The sequence below is a fragment of the Peromyscus leucopus genome, chromosome 7, assembly GCF_004664715.2.
Source record: "Peromyscus leucopus breed LL Stock chromosome 7, UCI_PerLeu_2.1, whole genome shotgun sequence".
In the NCBI taxonomy this organism is placed as follows: Eukaryota; Metazoa; Chordata; class Mammalia; order Rodentia; family Cricetidae; genus Peromyscus; species Peromyscus leucopus.
Window position 1 is genome coordinate 18,134,019 of NC_051069.1, and position 20,977 is coordinate 18,154,995.

Consider the following 20,977-nt stretch of genomic DNA (forward strand, 5'->3'; position numbering starts at 1 on the left):
AGCATTTGAAAAGGTGGTCACCATCAACAACCATCAGGGATATACAAACTGGAGACACCATGAGATATCACTTCACACCCATGAAGACAGGCACTATCAGAAATACAAGTGATAACCAGTGTGCGGAGGGTACAGAGAAAGAGAACCTGTGTATACTGTTGACAAGAATGTACAGTCACTATAGAGCACAGCATGGAAAAGTACTAAAGAAATCAAAACCAGAACTACCATGTGACCCTTCAGTTCAACCTTTTTGGGGCACATACCTAAGGAAAATGAAGTTACAACCTCATAAAAATATCTGTACTAGGCTGGCGACGGTAGCCCAGCCTTTAATCCCAGCACTTGGGAAGCAGAGGCAGGTGGATTTAGGTGAATTTGAGGCCAGCCTGGTCTACAGAGCGAGTTCCAGGACAGCTAGGACTACACAGAAAACCCAAAAAACAAAAAATTCTGTCTAGAAAGAAAATCTGTACTATTATGTTCATTATAGTCATTACAGCCAGGTTTAAAAAAAAAAAAAGAGGAGTGTGTCGGCCAAAGTTTACACTGTAGCAAATATTTAGTAAAAGGCAAATGAGAGTAGCAAAGTAGTAAATGTTTAAGACTAACAAGCTGAACGATCTAACAACGTGAATACCAAGGCTGCTAAGTGTCCTCGGTCAGCATTTGGCTAAGCAAGTCCATGGGAGAGAAGGAATGAAGTACAGGAGTTAACTGAGTATCACCGGGAGAGGGAGATGATAAGGGTCTGTAATACAGTTCTGGGAAAACTGGATTTCAACAGGGAAAGCACCGACACTGGACATATATTTTATACCATATCCAAAAAATCATCCCCAAATAGACAAAAGACCCAAATGCCAAGATTTGAAATCATAAAACTCCTTGACAATGGCTTTGTCAATGGTTTCTTGCCTACCATACCTACAACAAGAATAAACAGATGGGATTATATCAATCTAGAAGCTTCGGCATAGGAAAAACTCAACAATCCCTGGGCTGGGGAAACGGCTCCATCAGTGCAGTGATCTGATGATAGGCATTATAGCAGCTCTTCTAGTATATGTATATGTATATGTGTATGTATATGTATATGTACATGTATCTCATAACATGCTGTATACCTTAGTTATATCACAACACATCTATTTTTAAATGATAAAGGAGAAAGATGTAAGAGACACTTATTGAAACAGCATATTTGGGAGATACTTTGAGGACACCAGAGAGACAATATAGATACAATACAGAACATTGTAACCACTACAAAGCTTTTTCTGAATAAGGTTAACATATGAAGAAAAATCTTCTAAAAATACACTTAAACCAGGTATGATGGCCTACATGTATAATCCCAGCCCTCAGGAGGCAGAGGCAGGAGGATTGCTGAAAGTTTAAGGCCGATCCAGTCTACACAGTGAGTTCCAGGTCAGGGATCTATAGTGAGACCCTGTCACAGGGGCTGGAGAGATGGCTCAGTGGTTAAGAGCACTGGCTGCTCCTGCAGAGGGCTGGAGTTCCGTTCCCAGCATCCACAGCCATCCATGACTCTAGTGCCAGGGGATCTAGCACCTTCTTCTGGCCTCCTTAGGCAACTGGCTCACGCAGGACACTTACACAGATGCAGGCAAAACACTCACACACATAAAATAAATAATCTTTTTCAGAAAGACCCTGTCCTGAGCAAATGAAAGTAAAATAGCTACTTAAATTCCAAGTATATTGATATCCACAAGTGGGTACTTTGTGTGTGTGTGTGTGTGTGTGTGTGTGTGTGTACATGTGTGTGTACATGCTCATGTGTGCATGTGTTTACCTGGAGGCCAGAGGTCAACACTAGGCACCTTCCTCAGTTGATCTTCATTTTATTTTATTTTTAAAAATTATTTATTTACATGTGTATGTGTGTGCACACGCGTGCATGGATTATGTATGTTGCACACACACATAGACACATAAGAAAACTTGTGTATGTGTGTGAGTGTGCCATGGCATAAGAGTGGAGGTCAGAGAACAACTTGTGGGGTCCATTCTTTCCTTCCCCCACGTGGGTCTCAAGCTTGGTGGCAAGGACCTTCACTGCTCAGCCGTTCTGCCAGACCCTCCATCTTGGTTTTTGAGACCAGGCCCCTAACTGACCCTGGGACTTGCCAATTTGGCTAGATTGGCTGGCCAGGGAGCCCGGAGTCTCCGTCTCTGCCTCCCCAGTGCTGGGAGATAAGCTGCCAGTCTTTCATGTGGGTATCAGGATCCTAATTCACATCTTGATGGTTGTGCCAATGGCATCATCTTTGAAGCCCCGTGAATGGACATTTTAATGAACGTCCACAAATGGATTTGATCCAACTTAATACAAAGTGTTCTGACTGAAATGTTTAACATGGTTACTACCCAAAGCTATATGCAATACAATTTTTGTTGAATAAGAAAAAAACAATTTTTGTTGAATAAGTAAACACAGTGCAGTAGAAAAAGGTTATAAATATTTATTGAACATCAATTCCAGAGAATGGGTTTACTGAAACTTTTAATTTTTCTTTGTATTTTTACTGGTTGTTCTTAAATAATGAATCACTAAAGGGTTTTTGTTTAACCAGAAAATAAATGAGTTATTTATATTTTAGGACAGCAGGGTAAATCAATACTGTGTAGATGGTCACATGGCCTTGATATTCTGGCCAAGAGGAGTAACAAACTTGGCTTGCCCAGTTGTAAAAGTTAAAGCCCTGAACAAAATTTAAATCACTGGCATTAAGAATGAAAACAGACAAGTAAAACGAGTTTGTCCTCACTCACTACCTTGACAGAGGACTCAGTGCGGAGGGGAGACCCAGGAAGAGTCCAGAACGCTCAGTGAGTTGAAGACACAGAGCTGAGAGTCCAGGAAGAGCAAGGTGGCTAGAGATTGCGGGACAGACTCCCAAGGTCAGAGCTGCAGAGAGAACACCAGGTCCTCATTGAATTTGGGTCTGTGACCCACATGTTACGTCTGAGGAATGAAAGGTCTGGAAGGGATGGGATTGGACACAAGACTGGAGCAGTGTCTGTGCCTACTAACCACTCTGGGAAACATCCAGTCTATAGGATGATGGCAGAGAACTCAGAAGGGGTTTACATTACACAATTCTTAGAGTAAACCCAGGCCTGGTCCCACCTATCAAAGGTTACAATCAAGACACAAAAGAGTTAAATGGCTTCCAATCAACCTAACTGCATCTCTTTCCAGAAAGTCCAGTGGAAGTCAAGCACAAGAACCACGTGGGAGCTGGACATGGTCACACATACCCCACTGGGAAAAAAAGTAAAGTGGCCTAAATATGTCAACTAAATGGCAAAGACTCTCAGTATCTTTCTTTGTTTGCTTTTAGTCAGGATGTCAGAACATAGCCAAAGCTAGGCTTGAATTAATTTCAGCAATCCTCCTGCCTTAGCCTCCTAAGTGCTAGGACTACAGGCATACACCACCATGCCTGGTAAACACTGTCAGACTGCATAAAAAACAAGCAACAAAAACAAAACAAAAGTAAGGTCCTAAAAATTCTTCCTATGAGAAACATTTCAAATATAACAACTGCCACATAAAGTTTTCTGTTCATGCTGGGCGGTGGTGGCACACGCCTTTAATCCCAGCACTCGGGAGGCAGAGCCAGACAGATCTCTGTGAGTTCGAGGCCAGCCTGGGCTACCAAGTGAGCTCCAGGAAAGGCGCAAAGCTACGCAGAGAAACCCTGTCTCGAAAAAAACAAACAAACAACAACAACAAAAAAAATAAATAAATAAATAAAAGTTTTCTGTTCGCTAATTTCTAGCATAATTTCTAGCAGACTACAAATATGTTTCTGAGAATAAAACAATTAACTCTGTCCCTTTCCTCTCTTACTTAATTCTTACAATTGCTTCTTGCTTCTGAATGGAAGTGTATCCCAATAAGCCTAGGTTAGAATCCATACCTTGCTCAAGCCTTCCACGGTCACGAGCTTAACTCTAAAACAATCACCCAATATGGTTGCATTGTCTTCTAAACCTCTTGAAACTTTAAAATTGTTTGTTTATTGTGAGACAGAGTCTAGCTGCAGAGTCCTGACCTAAGAACTCACTATGTAGACCAGGCTGGCTTTGAACCTGTGGTGATCCTCTTGCTTCTGCCTCCCAAGTGGTGGGCCTGGAGGTGTACACCACCACATCCGACCTTTCCCTAACTCAAGGCCTTCATCAGTTTTTACTACTTATTGATTATCTGACTGTTGAATTAGCTTCCTAGATGTTCCCCACCTTTCTGCCTCCCAGAGTGCTAGAATTAGGTTTTGCATGTGAAGAAAATCCTCCTAAGGATCTCTACTGCCTGTAAGATACAGCTGAGACTCCTTACTTTTTGAGGGTGGGAAGGCCCGGTCTTACAATGTATTGTTAGTCTAGGTGGCACAAACTGAAGAGATTTCTGTATCAGCCTCCCAACTGTTAGGGACAAACGGACTTCTTACTGTCACAGAATGTGTATCTTAGAATCTGACTCCGCCTTATGTTTTCAACTTTATCTCTTGCCTGCCTCATCTATCACCCTTGTCTATTGCAGCCACAATGAATTACCCAGCGGTTCCAGAATATGGTCCTTCCTTGTACTTCATGTGCTCATTCCTTCACCTGGAATGTTCTCCTTCCTCCTTTTCCCTCTGACTAATGCACTCCTAACTTTAGAACAAGCTTGGAGTTACTCTTGAACAACTAAGTCTTCCAGTGTGTCAAATGTACAGTGACAGACATCAAGAATAAAAGATGAATAAATCTGCTGGGGAGGCAGCGCAGTTGGTAGAGTGCTTCTCTAGCATGCATGAAGCTCTCCCAGAATCATATAAACTATATAAACATATATCCAGTACTCAGGAGACAGAGGCAGGAGGATCAGGAGTTCAAGGTAGTCTTCAGTGACACAATGAGTTTGAGGCCACCCTGTTCTTACAGACCTGTCTCAAAGAAAATGAATAAATAAAGTATATTGTTCTTAAGAATCTCATCACTAGCCAGATATGGTGGGGTGCATATCTTTAATCCTTTAATCCCAGCACTTTCAAGGCAGAGAGGCAGGAGGATCTCTGTGGTTAGCTTGGTCTACATAGTGAGTTCCAGGCCAGCCAGGGCTACCCAGTGAGATTCTATCTCAAAGCAAACAAACAACAACAACAAAAGATAACAAACAAAAATCCCTTACAAACAAAGTGAGACCCCATATCTTACCTCCAGTGTTTTATCCAACTGGGCAGCTAGCCTTCCTATTTCATACAGCTGCTGGTGGCTGATGGCGACCTCAGCTATGGGTCTTCCCGGGAGGTAGGTGAGCATTCTCACCAAGAAGCCTTTGGTTTCAGATCCACTGTCTAGAGGGAAGGAGTGACACGTCCTGTCAATCATTCTTGAAAAAACAACAGAAGCTATTTTTCCTTTAGAATTACCAGTGAAAGGAAAAGGAATTTGGGGGGTAGGAGGGGAAATGCACAAAGCTAAAACTACTCTGCAATGCTCCGTGAGACAGGGCGGAGGGGGTCAAGGCACACAGAAAGACAAACAAACCATTTACACATTCAGACAGCTCCAACTATGCAGGCCTTAGCTCCAAGGAGACATTTACTTACTAGGTAAATGAATGCCTTAAATCCACACTTTCATATACACTTGCAATGAGGAGCCACAGGCATAAAAAAGGGACGTTCCACAAACCACAGGTTTCTTGGTGGCAAACGGAAGTGCATCTTGTATCTGCAATTCAGGTCTCCTATCTATTCCTGGCGGGGGCCGGGGGGGAGGAGGGAGGTTGGAGAGGGTCTCAGTTGTTAGGAGCAATACAAAAATACAAATTAAAAAGTTAGAGATAAACAAGAGACAAGAAGATGGTGGAGACCTCACACTTCAAAAAATCCCAAGAAACTGATCTCAAGCGGCTGCTTGAGATCAACACTCTTTAACGGGCACGGGCTGAGCCCCACAGATGAGAACCTGCAGCCTTGCACTCAAGTGTTGTGTCTGAGCTCACACACAGCAATGGCGAACCCGGTTTTAAATGCCTGATGGCATGTTTCAGTTCTTACCGCAGCGGCACCGCACCAGCACATGCAACCAGTCTCTTAAACAACGAGACGCCCTCGGGGCGGGAGAAGCGACTTTGCCTACCGAGTGCTTGCACAGCACGTGCAGGGGCCTGGGTTCGACCCCAAGCAACATATTTAATCTTTTTGCGTTAGTAAGAACAGAACATGTTCTCCTGATTTTCACAGGCACCTTAGTTACTATTTATCAGGATATTTATAAACGGAAAATTTAACTTTATACTAGATCTCAACTCAAATCATTTCCAAACTATATCTCCACTTGGAATTGTGAAATTATTATTATTATTATTATTATTATTATTATTATTTTGGTTTTTCGAGACAGGGTTTCTCTGTGTAGTTTTGATGCCTATCCTGGATCTCACTCTGTAGATCAGGCCTCGAACTCACAGAGATCCGTCTGCCTCTGCCTCCCGAGTGCTGGGATTAAAGATGTGGCATGGCGCTGCCACTGCCACCAACACCACCACCACCACTACCACCACCACCGCCCGGTGTGAACTTGTTTTTGACACCACGCTTCTTCTACCTGTAGCCCAGATGCAGTGATATGATGCACAGGGGATCTCTTACCAACGGACACGAGTGACATGGTGTTGTCCCCTTTAGTTCGGCACACAGATGCTGTTGGAAATCCAGCTTCTCTCAGAAACATGATGATATGGTTCTGCATCTCAATCAGGTCTCGAGTCTGACTAGACTCCGTGTTGCTTATTTTGAGGACATATTCAACGGGGTCATCTGCAGTGTCTTTGGTTCTTGAAATGTGAACATGAAAGTTTTGGTCATCATAGCTAGGGAGTGGCTGGATCTTAGAGACTTTGAACCCAAATACTGATTCTACCAGTGCAGAGGCTTGTGCCTCAGTAAAAGTAGGTTTGGTAAAAGCCCGTGACTGCCGGTCATCTCCACTTGACATTATGTCTAGGGGAAAAATAACAGCCAGGAGAGAGACATATTACAACGACAGTTATTTATTTGAATTACTATTCTCAAGACAGACCACTGCTTCTCTATATGGAGTCTATGCTTCTTGATTTTTATTTATAAAGTTTAAAAACTTAAATTAGTGAATAAGATCAAGAAGAAGATGGCCTAGGGCTGGAGAGACGGCTCCACAGTTAAGAGCACTTGTTACTCTTTCAGGAGATCTGAGTTTGGTCTCCAGCACTCACAGTGAGTGGCTCATATTCACCTGTAAGTCCAGTTCCAGGGGCATCTGACACCCTTTTCTGGACTCTGTAGGCATCTGCAGTTATACATACACCATAGCCACACAGAGACATTTAAGAATTAAAATAATCTTCAAAAGAAAAACAAATTGATGTTCTATCAGGCTATAATGGCTCATGTATGTAACCCAGCGCTTGGAAGGCAGAGGCTTGGAGGACTGTTTCGAGTCCAGGCCAGCTTGGTCTACCTAGCAAGTTCTAGGCTGGCCAGGCGATAGAGGGAGAGCTTGTCTCAAATAAAACAAACAAAACCGAAGTAGATATGTTGGCGAGTGAATGCTTGTGTCATAAACTATTTTTAAATTCCCCTCCCAAATTGAAGGTATAGTTCTAAGGACAAACATGTCACAGAGGCATTTTTGTTATCATCTAATTCAATCCTTCCTCTTGTCTACCAACTTTACAGGGAATGTAGGTTCAAAGAAATCAAGAGATGTGTCCAAAACTAGTACTAAGTTCCATTGACGCCGGGCGGTGGTGGCACACGCCTTTAATCCCAGCACTCGGGAGGCAGAGCCAGGCAGATCTCTGTGTGAGTTTGAGGCCAGCCTGGGTTACTAAGTGAGTTCCAGGAAAGGCGCAAAGCTACACAGAGAAACCTTGTCTCAAAAAAACCAAAGGAAAAAAAAAAAGTTCCATTGAGCACTCAGCTCTGGGGGCTGGGAAGGTGGCTCACAGGGTAAGGTGACCAACATGTGAGCATGACGTTTGCATCCACAGCTGCCATAAAAAGCCAGGCTTGATGGTATGTGCTTGTAATTCTAAATTGTTGCATTCTTTTATGTTTGTTTTTGTTTTTTGAGACAAGGTTTCATGGAGTATAGGTTAACCTTGAACTCGCCATATAGCCTTGACCTTCTGATTTTCCTGCCTTTACCTCCCAAATGCTGAGATTACAGGTATGTACCACTACACTTGGCTTATTTGGTGCTGGGGATCAAACTCGGGGCCTCATGCATGCTAGGCAAGCACTCTACCAGGCAAAACCATGTTCCCAGCCAAGCTGTTGTATTCTTGACAATCTCTTCTCATGTTTACCTTCTGACCATATTATTTGCTTTCAGAAGCAAATTAAGCTCTTCAGGTGTTGTTTGCTAAACATATTGTCACAAAGACTAAACAGGGTTTCAAAACAATCTTTGCACTTGAAACTTCTGGAAACTAATACATCCTGTCACATTGCTTTTGGCCTTAAGACTTAACAAGGAATTTTAAACATTCCTTCCGAATATATATATAAAACAAGGCCAGTGTTCACAATGTAATGTGAACTGAAGCATTAAATTCCAAGATAAAATCCTCTCAACTCTGAAAGTATTTAAGGGTATTAAAAGAACTTGAGAGGAATTTGATAGGGAGCTGGGTGTGGTGGTGGCTCACATCTGTTGTCCCACCAATCCAGAGACAGGGACAGAAAGACTGCTGCTTGTTGAAGGCCAGTCCGGACTACCTATTGCGTTCTAGTCTAGCCCTGGCTACAGTGGAAGACTTGTCTCAAAAAGAAGAAGTTCTTAAAGTTGAAAAGACTGTTAAAGGCAATTAGTGAAGGCCCGTCTGCAGAAAATGTTCCCACGACCTTGAACGGAATTCGGTAAGCATCTTTTTGCAGAGCCTTGCTTGCTAAAGCAGGACAAGGTATTATTGGCAGGTCTGCTCACAAGACAACCCGGTCCACTAAACAGGTGCTGAGCTACAAAAAGTTGTTCTGGTACCAGCTGGGCTACCAACCTCTCAAACTGCAGCCATATGGCCTCTAAAAGAGTTTAGGAACGTCATCTATACAAGTCCCTTCTAGCACCAATCTCTAAGCGGTTCAAAGTTCTCTTTTGAGCTTATATTTGCTTTTTGGTTGTATACACGAAGAACTCCACATCATGAAAGAAAAGGCACACATTGAAACCTGCTCCTGAAAGTAAATACACACATAGAAATGTTTTTATCAGAGATTTCCATTTTAACCAAATGTGCCCCGTATGTGTGGAGAGGATGGAGGGCGAATCCAAATCCTGTATAGGTGTTAATGTACTTCTTGCCAGCAATATTTAGCTCCCGAAAAAACCCTCAAACCGTTAAGGGCTTCTAACCAGGAGGTTGGCGCTATACTCCATAATCTTTGTCGAACCAAAGGGGAATGACCAGAGAGTGGACCTTACACTCTGCACTTTGTGCAAGGTACACCAGAAAAAAACACCACAACAAAACAGAAACCAGTCTTTCCTCTCGGACTCTCCTAAAGTGTTACAAAGTCCCGTGAACTCTGCCTTAGCACTTCTTCCAAGTCGGTCTTCAGCGACCCTTTCTGCTATGAGCTTCCAAGGCTGGGAAGCAGGCAATTGTATTGCCTGCATCTTATTTGGTGAGCCAACGGCTGCCATCACTCACAGTTCACAGGCTGCAGGGACTCTACACAGTCGTCTTCCAAGGGCGACTGGAAGCAGCACTACCCGCTGCTCCAGTGGGTCTAGCTGCGGAGAAAGGACAACGATGGGAGGGAGGTGGCCCATAGCTGGGTTCCTGGCCTTGAGTCAGTTAGGTCCAGGAGAGCCTCTGGGATGGCTTCCACCCCGCACCGTGCAGGCCCGCGGAGGGTGGGACCCTCGGGATTGCGCTGAGATCTCAGCCCAGCTGTGGGGCTGGACAGTGAGCTGCCCGGTCAACACGCAGCGAATGTGAGGAGCGCGAGGGCAGCAGGAGCCCGCCGCCCGCTCTCAGGGACGTCCCCTCACGGAGACCCCGGGCGCATCTCGGCCTCCCCCCCCACCTCCGCTCACCCGCCGCGATCGGACGTCCCCAAGCAGACCCGCTGTCCTCGCTCAGCAAGCCAGAAGCCACGGTGCGGGAGGTGGGGCCCGACCCGCGGCCGCGAGCCCCGCCTTCCTATTGGCCCCGCCCACACCCCGCTGCCCAATCAGCGCACACCACTGACCGCCCATGCCCAACCCTTCCCCCGCCCCTAACAGAATTCAGAGACCCTGCTTCTGATTGGCTGTCCGCAAGCCGAAGAACCTGTCAGTTTCGGCTCTCTAGTCAGGATTCAGAGCTCTTGTTTCTGATTGACCCTGGAGTAACCATTTAGTAGGCTTTGGGCCCTTGAGCGGCACCTGTCAATTCTGACTAGGTGGGCTTAATCCAGGCAGCGATTTGGAGTGTGTCTGTCGGGAAGCTGCCTCCTGAGAGCTCGCATCTTGGCTTTCTTTCCTTACTCCTTCCCGCTCTTTCTGGAAGCGCGTATCCTGGAATCTTCATAGAGCGCGGCCAGAGTTGCATTCTCCCCAGAAGGGAATCCTCGTCCTGAAACTGAAAGGGTCGGTCCCCCTCTGTGTGGGAACTAGGCTCGCTGTCTAGGTACTGGAATATTCCAACCCGAAACGACTGTATAAAGAGGCCTACACTGTCTGTGCTGGCGGGAAAACTGAAGTCTAGAGTGCACGAAGCAATCAGACCGCAGTTACCAACTCCCAGTTCAGGACCTTGGCCATAGCACCCATTTTCAAGCGAGGTAACTCGGTACAGCAGAGGGAGAGAGAAAGCACCACCAACAGGGCTGTTAGCACCACAGTTCAGATCCAGGGTGACGAACGACTCTTTCACACCGAGGAACAGAGCTGGTAATTGGGTTTAGAATCCCTATTTAGGCAGGGTAGATAGTTCAGTCAACAGGAAAGTGCTCAAGAGCTTGCTTGGGATTTTGGGACAAGAAGTTAGTTGAACGACCTTAATTATCCTTTCTGGTAATGGGTCTTTGCTTTATTCCCTTGAGGAAGGGTCTTTCACTCGGAGTCATTATTTTTTGTTAGGCTGGCAGTCAGAACGCTCCAGTGATCGTTTCATCACTCCCTGACCCACCTGGCACTAGGGGTGCAGAATGCACAGTAATAGCTGGCTTTTTATATGGGTTCTGGGGATCCGAACTCAGGTCTTCATGCTTGGGCAGTGAGCATTCTTACCCACTGAGCCATTTCCTCAGACCTCCTGGGTCATTCTTCAGAAATGGAAAGCCTGATATAGTGATGGGTGTGTAATCCTAGCACTTGAGAGGTTGAGGCAGAATTCTGGTTCAAAGCGGCCAGGCTGGGCTACGTAAGGAAACTCTGCTGTCAAGAAAAAAAAAAAAAAAAAAGCTTTCTGTAAATTGCCATTTTTACTTTAAGTAGATATTGTAGATATTTTCCCATTTTCAGGGTATCTTTATACACCAACTTTTTGTACATCTCATGTAGCCCAGGCTGGATTCCTGTTGCCACCTCCAAGTGCTGAGATAATAGGTGTGCACCACTTTGCCCAGCTTTTGTGTACTTCAAATTGTCCTTAGGATGAACTGCTCGGTCTTTTACGATTCCTAATGTGTGCTGCCAAACCATTTTTCCAAACATTGGAGAATATTTATATATATACAAAATTTCGCGCGTGCACGCACGCGCGCACACACACACCTTCAATGTAAAACAAAAACAATTTGCAGAGATTACACGATTTTGTATTGTATGACTCACTGTCAGGGTTCAGTGTTTAGCATATATAATGCTTTGGATTCAACCTAAACAGAAAATGTGTTCTAGAAAACAATCTTGTAGTTTAAAACATATATTAAAACTGGGCATAGTGGCACACACCTTTAATCCCAGCACTGGGGCGTGGGGGGGGGGGCAGAGGCAGGTGGATCGCTGAGGCCAGTCTGGTCTACAAAGCAAGTTCCAGGACGAGTGCTGTTACACAGAGCAACTCGGTCTAGAAAAACCAATGTGTGCAACTTTGTGGAGTCAGTTCCTTCCTTCACCTTTACATGGCTCTGGAGACAGAACTTGTGTGACCAGGACTGTCCAGCAAGCACCTTTACCCATTGAGCATCTCACTGGCTCAATCTCACAGTTTCATATTTCCTTTATATAATGGATGTTCGAAGTTTAGTGCCAACACATAGATACATAAAATTCAGTGGTCATATGAGCAGAGTGAGGATTACATATACATCTGCTTTTGCAATAGAGGATTCATTTTTCAGGTACCAATATGCTACTGATGGGACATGTTCTGAGAAATGCATCCTTAGGCAATCTCATTGTGCAAATGTTAATTCAATCACACAAAGTAAAATGACTACTGGGGACCATCGTAGGAACCAGCTACATGTGGTCTATCATTAACAGAAAGGTTATGTGGCCCAAACATATCCTAAATGTGTCTAGTCTAGCTAGTTGTAAAAGTTATCCAAACAATTCTCATCAAAACAGCAAGACTAGCAGTAATTTGTAATTAGGAAGCAAAACTGGTATCAACTGATAAATGCACCAAGGCTGCCGTTTCCATAAAGTCTGGATATTCAAACGATCAAGGTGCGTTTATGTTGGTACTTGCTTTTGTGGTACTATCCTAGAATCTGAAATTGTGACCACTTCAGCCTTTGGATGTCAAGTTTTTGTTTTTTGAAGATTATGTATAGTGTTCTGCCTGAATGTATGCCTACATGCCAGAAGAGGGCACCAGATCTTATAGATGGTTGTGAGCCACCACGTGGTCATGGGAACTTAACTCAGGACCTCTGGAAAACAGCCAGTGCTTGCCATCTATAAGCCATCTCTCCAGCCCTGGATGTCAAGTTCTAATAAGCTTTAATCACTTAGGTTGCTACTAACAGTAGGAGGAGGGGCTTTTAGGGTAGGCAACATAGGGATTTCAACCCAAGGCTTTGATCCTGCTAGACAAGTGACCTACCACTGCCCTAAACCCCAATTCCCCGGAATATCCTTTCCAATCAGGGGAAGCTGATCATATTTACAAAACCTTGTTTTAGGGGAGAGTGCTGTGGCCCTAGTTCCTAGCTGTGCATGATTTGCTTTGCAAAAACATCAATAAAATTGCAGAAGACTGAGTGACACCATTAGCAAGACCTACAGTGTTCCAGACCATACAGCACTACTGTCCTACAGCAAGGCCATCTTCTGTCGTACACAATTCGTATCAATGAGCTGTCCAATTCTGTCCTAAATGTTATCAATTACCATAACAAAGACCTATGGTATGAAGAAACATGCAATGCCATTTCTAGTAGTTCAATTTATACAGTAAATATGTACCTAAATTAGTTATACAAATGAGGAACAGATTAGAGAGAAAGAGAATCAGTGAATATCAGCTATGAATATGAACTTGAAAAAAAATTTGAGACAAGGTGTTTGCCACAATAGCCTTAGCTTTGGCCCAGGTTGGCCTTCAACTCAACCAATCCTCCTGCTTCAGCTTCCTAAGCACTGAAATTACAAGCATGCAACACCAAGCTTGGTGAAATACATACATAGTTTTCAAACATCCAAACTTTAGTGTCAGAACTGCCTTGAAGAATAGATAGTCTCCATCACTTGACTGTTAAGTTGCCTGACTTGTACAAAAGATCATGGCTTAGGACAGATTAGTCTTTCATGGAAAACTGATTCCATAACTTGACTACCAGTTGGAACACTCCCTGAATTAAATTCATTTACTGTTTCAGTGGACCCTAACTGTACTTCAGACTTTCATTCTCCTAAGTGTTAGTATAGAAAGGAACTCTCTGTGATATGGTGGTGAGATTAACTGGCTCACATGCTGGATATTACGTTGGGAATTGTCTGAACATTATATATTAAATGAGAAATTTCTGGATAGCATTTCATTTAAGTTATGATGTTTTATTCTGAGTTACTACAAAATACAACATGAGTCAAATGTGATAATACAATTTTCTTTATTAAAAATAATTTACAGCATCAATAACATATACACAATTTCATTAACTGAACTTTACCTCCAATATATTTCTATACAATACTTAACATTATTGAACTTAAAACTGTTATGCTATTTTGTTGGCTTTAAATAACAATGATTTGTAGTTACTGAAGAGATATATATGGTTTTATAGCCACATATTTTGCATAAAATTGATAAAAACAAACAAAAACAAAACAAAAAAGACCACATCAACACAGTCACAGTCCCTCTTGAAGGGGAAAAAAATCCTATTGAAAAAAGTCAAAGTTCACTTCCTTTCCCTGTTTTTTCCCCAAAATCAAATATAGTATCATCATCCAGTATCTTAGTATCTTCTCACTAGACTCAAAGGCAAAAAAGGAGGTGGTTTTCAACCCCTGAAAAACTGTCAATTTTTCATCCTTTCACTTACCACCAAGAAGGGGAATGCGCACATTGTTATCACATACGCAAATAACTGACTCTGGCTGAGCTCTTAGCTTTACAGCTTTTAGTTCAACACCAGTGAAAATCCAAACAGTCTGGTGAAGAGATGCTGCTGCCTCTCATCCAAGTGCTAATACAGAGACAGAGGTACCTGCTGGAAGCCTTTCCTTTCCTTCATTTGTATGAGCAGCACAACTAAGGCACACAACAGCATGGAACACCAAGTTCTTGAGACTACAATGCTGCTGTTGGTAACTGCGCTACGTTCACAATACTGATTTGCTTTTTTTTGTGTTCCTTTCCAAAATATTAGTGATTCTTAAAAATAACACAAAAATACTAAAAATAGTCAATAAAGGAAGTAACACATTAAAAACAGGCATCACATTTTTGCATCATTTGGCTGGGGGCAGAATTACAAAATATACGCATTAAGACATGCGCTTAATTTCCCTCCCCATTTAAAACCGTGCTTATCAAGTTCACTGTTTCTAAGCAAGATATTAAGAGAACCTTGATTTCATCCTGAAATACAATTTTTATACCATTACCAGACTCAGTGGACTGGAAATGTAAATGTTTGATTCATAGCTGTGTTTATCATCTCTCAGACTTTTAGGTCCACACCTTTAACTCAGACTACTGACAAGAGTATACCTTCAAAGTAAGACATTTCCCCCCATATATACATCCTGAATTACCATTTTTTCAAAGCATGTACCAGTATTTTAATACTCAACTTTTAAGTTCTCCATTCTTAACTCAGGTTTCCACGCAGATTAACACACATGCACAGACAGACACATGGCTTCTACCAGAACACAATATGATTTTAAAGTAGCAAAGAAAACACTTATAAAGAGACTTTGTTTTGTCAAACTCTAGTCCAACTATGTATATATTTGAAAAATATTTAACAGACTGTATGACTAATTATATGCAAAGTCCTCAGTGCTCTTCACCCACTGGTTTGGGAGTTCCTGAATTTTAGCATAAAATAAGTACTTTTTGTTTTGTGCTATGCACAAAAACAGATCAGATGAAGAAAAATTTAAAAAAATCATTACACCTAACATTTTGCTGCTGTTTAATTTCTTAATTAAAAAGAAGTATAGGACCTTCTAAAACTAATTTCCAACCCTTTTAAAAAGGATTTAAAACACAAAGCATGTGATGTGATGTAAGATATAAATGCAACTAGGAACACATGACATGCAGACAGCAGTGGCTGCCAAGTGTCTTATCCTTATGATCAGTTTTGATTAAAAACAAACAAACCATAATGAAATGAACAGAGTGATGTATCCCACAAGTAAAATAAAGACTCAAATAGCAGTAAGTCAACTTAAAGGACTATAAAAAAGTAACATTAAAAGTAACACTTAGGGGTGCATATCCATATAATTTTGGGTAGATAATTTAGAAGTCTAGAAGAAATCTAGAGTTTGATTCAAGTTGTTTTCAGCACTCATAAAAGGAATGTGGAACGTCAGCTGGTGATACCTAATTGAAGTTACAAAATCTAGTCCCAATTAACACACCAGCATTTGGGCTTGCCAGAGTGTCACAGTGGCAAATTATTGAAAAAATTACAGGGCTGTATCATAGGAAATATACCTTTACCAATACATGGTACCATACAATCATCTGTATTTTGCAGTTATTTATCTTCAGGCATGGAGTAAACTTTGGCTAGACTGGTCAGAGGGACTGTGATCTGGGGCAGGTTCTATTCCTCAGATAGCCTGAGACTAAGGGTAAACCTAACTGACATTACAAACTGGGAATGGCAACTGTGTCCAACTCAACTCCGGAAAGGAATACACTTAAAAATTCATTTATAAATCGGGCAGCCATTTCCACAATTTTAGGGTTTAATCTGGATTCTTGTATTTCAACTTGCTATTCTTAAACCAACAAACAGTAATCCAATTTTATAGGGCAAAACAAAACAAACAGCTTCAGAAAGGCTACTTATATGAATCTTCAACACAAATTCAAATTCTGTCTTTATTTACAAAATGTTCTGATAAAATATAACCCCCATACTTACAGGTCTCTTCCACAACACACTTCACACGTTGATTTTAGCAATGTTAATAGCACCATTCGTATATTATTTAAAATCAAGATTTCATTTCAGTCACAACATTGATTCATAATCATTTACATCCATGGATGAGATAAACAAGTGTACTGGAATTATCTGCAGCTCCATGGCAAAGGTTCCTGGGTCCAGCACAAAAGGCTTTGCCGTTACCAGTCATGAAAGATACCATGGTGAGTAGATACTATGAGAATTTTCGAGCCACAAAGTTTAATAAGCCTCCATGTTTGTACAAAGTTATCTCCACGTCATTTTCAAATGATGCAATCACGCTGAATTCTTTTCCAGTGCTTGTCTTTAAACAAACAAAAAGATGTGTGAGTGTCAGAGCTTCAAAGTGTTACTTGGTTAAGAACATTTGTATTCACATCCACTAACTACCTGATTTGTTGCCTCATTTTCCTGGTTCTAATTTCCTCCATTTTGATTGCCTAAAACCCTTCCACTATTTAAAAACATAAGACCCCTCCCAATGAGCTAAGTAGAAAAATGGGTATTTTGATTTCTAATTCTAAATGACAAGTATCAGACTCTGCACTTCTACAACATGACTTAGACTATGCTTCTCTTGTGGAAGTCATCACTCACTATTTACACTTACTATTCTGTAAACGTCCATTACATACAGTGTCACCGTTCTTTCCTTTCTTCCTTAGTCTTATAACCCTAAAAGCTGAACTTTCATTCTCTTTGGAATGGATTATTGCCTGGGTCCAATGTAGATCAAAACAGACAGAGCTGATTAAACTGAGCCTCAATTCTCCACCAGGCCTCTTTTTTCTAGACTACACAACCAGTTTCTTCTACTTTTCCGCAGACAAGGTGAGCTTTATTAATAACACAGATGAACAGGAAAGAGCTACAGCTTACATGCACTGACAATAGCACACAATTAGAAACAATCCTTATTTAAACTTATAAACACCGATTGAGTACAGAGTACACAATTATATATTTTGGAATCTTGGAGATACCTTCATATTTAATGTAATTCCAGGAGAGAGTTCTTCAGGAAATGATAAAGAAAATACTTCTCTACCAGAGAGGCCCAAGGAGTCTGCATTTTCTCCTGGGAGGAACTCAAGCGGAGCTATACCAATTCCAATCAAATGATCTTTGTGTATTTTTTCATAACTTTCAGCCAAAACAGCCTTTACACCCTGTAACAAATATGCATTTCATTTATTATCATTATAATTATAATTTCTGAGACAGACCTTGGTTTGTAGCCTAAACTGGCTTTGCAGCCTACACTGGCTTCAACTCATGCAATCTTCCTGCTTTCTGCCCTGGGATGTGCAAGATGTACCATCATGTCTGCTTTATAGTGACTATTTTAAAGGAAAAAAAGTATCTTTGGGCTTGTATAGTTGTTTTTGATGGACTATACCATTACTGAGATTGGTAGCTACATAAACCTTTTATAAACTTTTTACAGACTGTTCTTGAGAGAGAGAGAGAGAGAGAGAGAGAGAGAGAGAGAGAGAGAGAGAGAGAGGAAAGAAAGAGAAAGAAAGAACGGAAGGAAGGAAGGAAGACAGACAGAAAGAAAGAAAGAAAGAAAGAAAGAAAGAAAGAAAGAAAGAAAGAAAGAATGAAAGAATGAAAGAAAGAAAGAAAGAAAGAAAGAAAGAAAGAAAGAAAGAAAGAAAGAAAGAAAGAAAGAAAGAAAGAAAGAAAGAAAGAAAGAAAGAAAAAGGACCCTTACAGTTGGGCAGTGATCATGGCACAGTCCTTCAATCCCAGCAGCATCTCAGATCTCTGAGTTCAAGGCTAGTATGGTCTACAGAGAGAGCTCCAGAACAGCCAAGGCTACACAGAGAAACCTTGTCTCAACAAAAATCAAAAAGCAAACCAAACCTCTTTCATTGTTTTAACCACCAACAGAGCTCCAGGGTTAACACTCTGACTCAAAGTAGAGCTCTGGGGTACTTCAGAGAGGTAGAGGGAGGGTAATTTCTATGAGTCCCAGGCCAGCCAGAGCTACACAGAAAGACTCTGTCTTAAGAACAGTAACAATAAAAGGGTACCTGATTTGGCAGACTGATGAACAGAAATTAAGAAAGTCCTATCAGCATTAAGGTCTGAGTCATTCAATCTGCAAATTGAACTCGGAGTTTTGAGATTCTGAAGTGTGAGGTCCTGGGAACACTGGAGAACTAATAAGCAGTAAGACCTCTAGCTCTAGCCCTACTTTGAGCAAATGTTTATTCTCTAGAGAAAATGCGCTAGAGCAGTGGTTCTCAACCTGTGGGTCATGACCTCTTTGGGGTTGAATGACCCTTTTACAGGAGTCTCATATCACATATTTATATTATGATCCAAAACAGTAGTGAAATTACAATTATGAAGTAGCAATGAAATACTTTTATAGTTGGGGGGGGGTCCCCACACCATGAGGAACTATATTAAGGGTCGCAGCATTAGGAAGGTTGAGAAGCACTAAGCCAAAGGTTCCAACCATGGTTTCTCCCTTTAAACAAATGCACTGTCTCAGAAGCCTTTTAGGACAGTTCCCTCCTTCACCACGCACTCTTTCCCTCTTTGTTCTTCCAGAATATGAACTGCACAATGTGCTATACACTTGTTCAAGTATTGTATGCTTACCTTGTACTTATACATGAAAAAAAATCACTTGTTTTGTTTGAGACAGGGTCTCTACATAGTCCTAGCTGTCCTGGAATTCACTTTGTAGATCAGGCTAGCCTCAAACTCTCAGAGATCCTCCTGACTCTGCTCCAGAGTGTTGGGATTAAAGGCTTGTGTTACCACTGCCTAGCTCAAGAATAACATTAAAAAACAAATAAACAAACAAACAAACAAACACTTAACCAACTTTCACTTTTTAGGAGTCCAAACGCCCTACTGAGAAAGGAGGACCTAACCTGAGGTACACTGGGGTCTTGGGGGGGTGGGGTGGGGGGAAGACAGGGATGACAGATGACCTGCTAACACTAGATTAAAACAGAGATGGTGCTAACCCGTGCCTCCTGTATAAGTTACTGTCTGAAGAAACTGAATAGCCTCATAGAAAATACAAACAGGTTTCTTACTTGGTCAAGGGGTATGATATTTGGCTACCTGAGTTTCTTGACAGAAGGAAAGTGAAAGGGAGGTATGATAGTTCAAGATAAATTATCTTTCTCTTTACTGCTCCCATACAGATTTCCTTACATAAAAAAGATTTGAGGTTTAATTAAATTTGAGAGCAGCAGAATAAAAATAGAAATATATCACCTAAGATAATTGAAAAAAAAAACAACAAACATAAATGTGAGATCCAAATAAGCATATAAAAAATTTAAATAAACCAAATAAATGTTGAAAAGATGTTACTAAGAAAAGGAGTATTAAAATTCTTTAAGCTTAAGAATATAAAATTTAAAAATCAGTACCAGCAAATAGGGTCCTTTGGCAGCCCAGTCTCTTGAATTTCCTGAACCATATTTTTTCCCTGCTAAAATGATCAGTGGGATACCTTCTTTCTGGTACAGTTCTGCAGCTTCAAATACATCGAGCTGTAGATGAAAACCGAAAGAAAAGTATTGCTACAGAAGCTGATCCAGTGAGCCATGACAGAGGCACTCTGTGTCCATCCTTACCGTCTGTCCTGATGGAAAGTGAACTGTTTTGGGAGCTGGCTTCCCAATAAACTTATTAAAAAGCTTGATGTTTGCAAACGTGCCTCTTGTCATCACAGCATCGTTACCTCTTCGGGCTCCGTAAGAGTTGAACTCCCGAGGAGTAAGGCTACAAAAAAGTTATGACAGTGTTCATGCCAGACAGAAAATCATATGACTGGGTTGTAAGAAAACTATTAAAGGCTGTTGTCCACCTCCCCCAACTTTAGAAGATCTCAAGCTAGCTTAAAACTTTAAAAGATCTCATGAGTTTCACCGATCTATCAACTCACACAGTTTCCCCATTAATCTGAAGCAAATCTCAGATCTCACTTTCTTTTTAAAAGGCAACTTAGTATGTAGCTCAGGCTGGTCTCAAAACTTGCAATACTCCAGCTCAGCAAGCAGCTACCACATTCAGCAGTTTTAGAGGTCAGAAACTACTGAACAAAAATATCTCAACAATCAAAAACTGATTGTTATCAGCCTCTGGTTTGATCTTTTATACAGAAGTATCAATCTCTGAACTTGTACATTTAAAACAAAATGAAAGAAACTCCCCCCTCAACCCACAGGCAGGTTTTCACTGTGTAGCCTGACTGTCCTGGAACTCACTCTGTAGACCAGGCTGGCCTCGAACTCACAGAGACCTGCCTGCCTCCGTCTCCCGAGTGCACCACCACACACTTCAGGATAGAATAATGTAGACCAGTGGTTCTCAACCTTCCTAAAGCTGCGACC

General features: G+C 41.7%; 2 protein-coding genes across 5 annotated transcripts in view; both read right to left on the reverse strand.

Annotated features, from left to right (window-relative positions):
• The window catches only part of Hykk (hydroxylysine kinase), a 27,666-nt gene extending 17,473 nt beyond the window's left edge, over window positions 1-10,193 (reverse strand). For 2 of the 4 annotated variants that reach the window (XM_028864994.2, XM_037207490.1), the window contains exons 1-3: window positions 10,108-10,193; window positions 6,678-7,028; window positions 5,236-5,375 (exon numbers count right to left, since the gene is read on the reverse strand). In XM_028864994.2, the coding sequence (XP_028720827.1) occupies window positions 5,236-5,375; window positions 6,678-7,023 (486 nt within the window). In that variant the 5' untranslated portion in view covers window positions 7,024-7,028; window positions 10,108-10,193. Of the gene's footprint in view, window positions 1-5,235; window positions 5,376-6,677; window positions 7,029-9,718; window positions 9,802-10,097 lie in introns of all 4 variants that reach the window. The other 2 variants (XM_037207489.1, XM_028864993.2) reach the window with 2 other exon arrangements.
• A 3,847-nt stretch (window positions 10,194-14,040) lies between these two features.
• Window positions 14,041-20,977, reverse strand: part of Ireb2 (iron responsive element binding protein 2) — a 48,391-nt gene continuing 41,454 nt past the window's right edge. The window contains exons 19-22 of the mRNA XM_028864991.2: window positions 20,219-20,366; window positions 20,012-20,134; window positions 17,591-17,776; window positions 14,041-16,911 (exon numbers count right to left, since the gene is read on the reverse strand). Of these exons, the coding sequence (XP_028720824.1) occupies window positions 16,801-16,911; window positions 17,591-17,776; window positions 20,012-20,134; window positions 20,219-20,366 (568 nt within the window). The 3' untranslated portion in view covers window positions 14,041-16,800. The remainder of the gene's footprint in view (window positions 16,912-17,590; window positions 17,777-20,011; window positions 20,135-20,218; window positions 20,367-20,977) is intronic.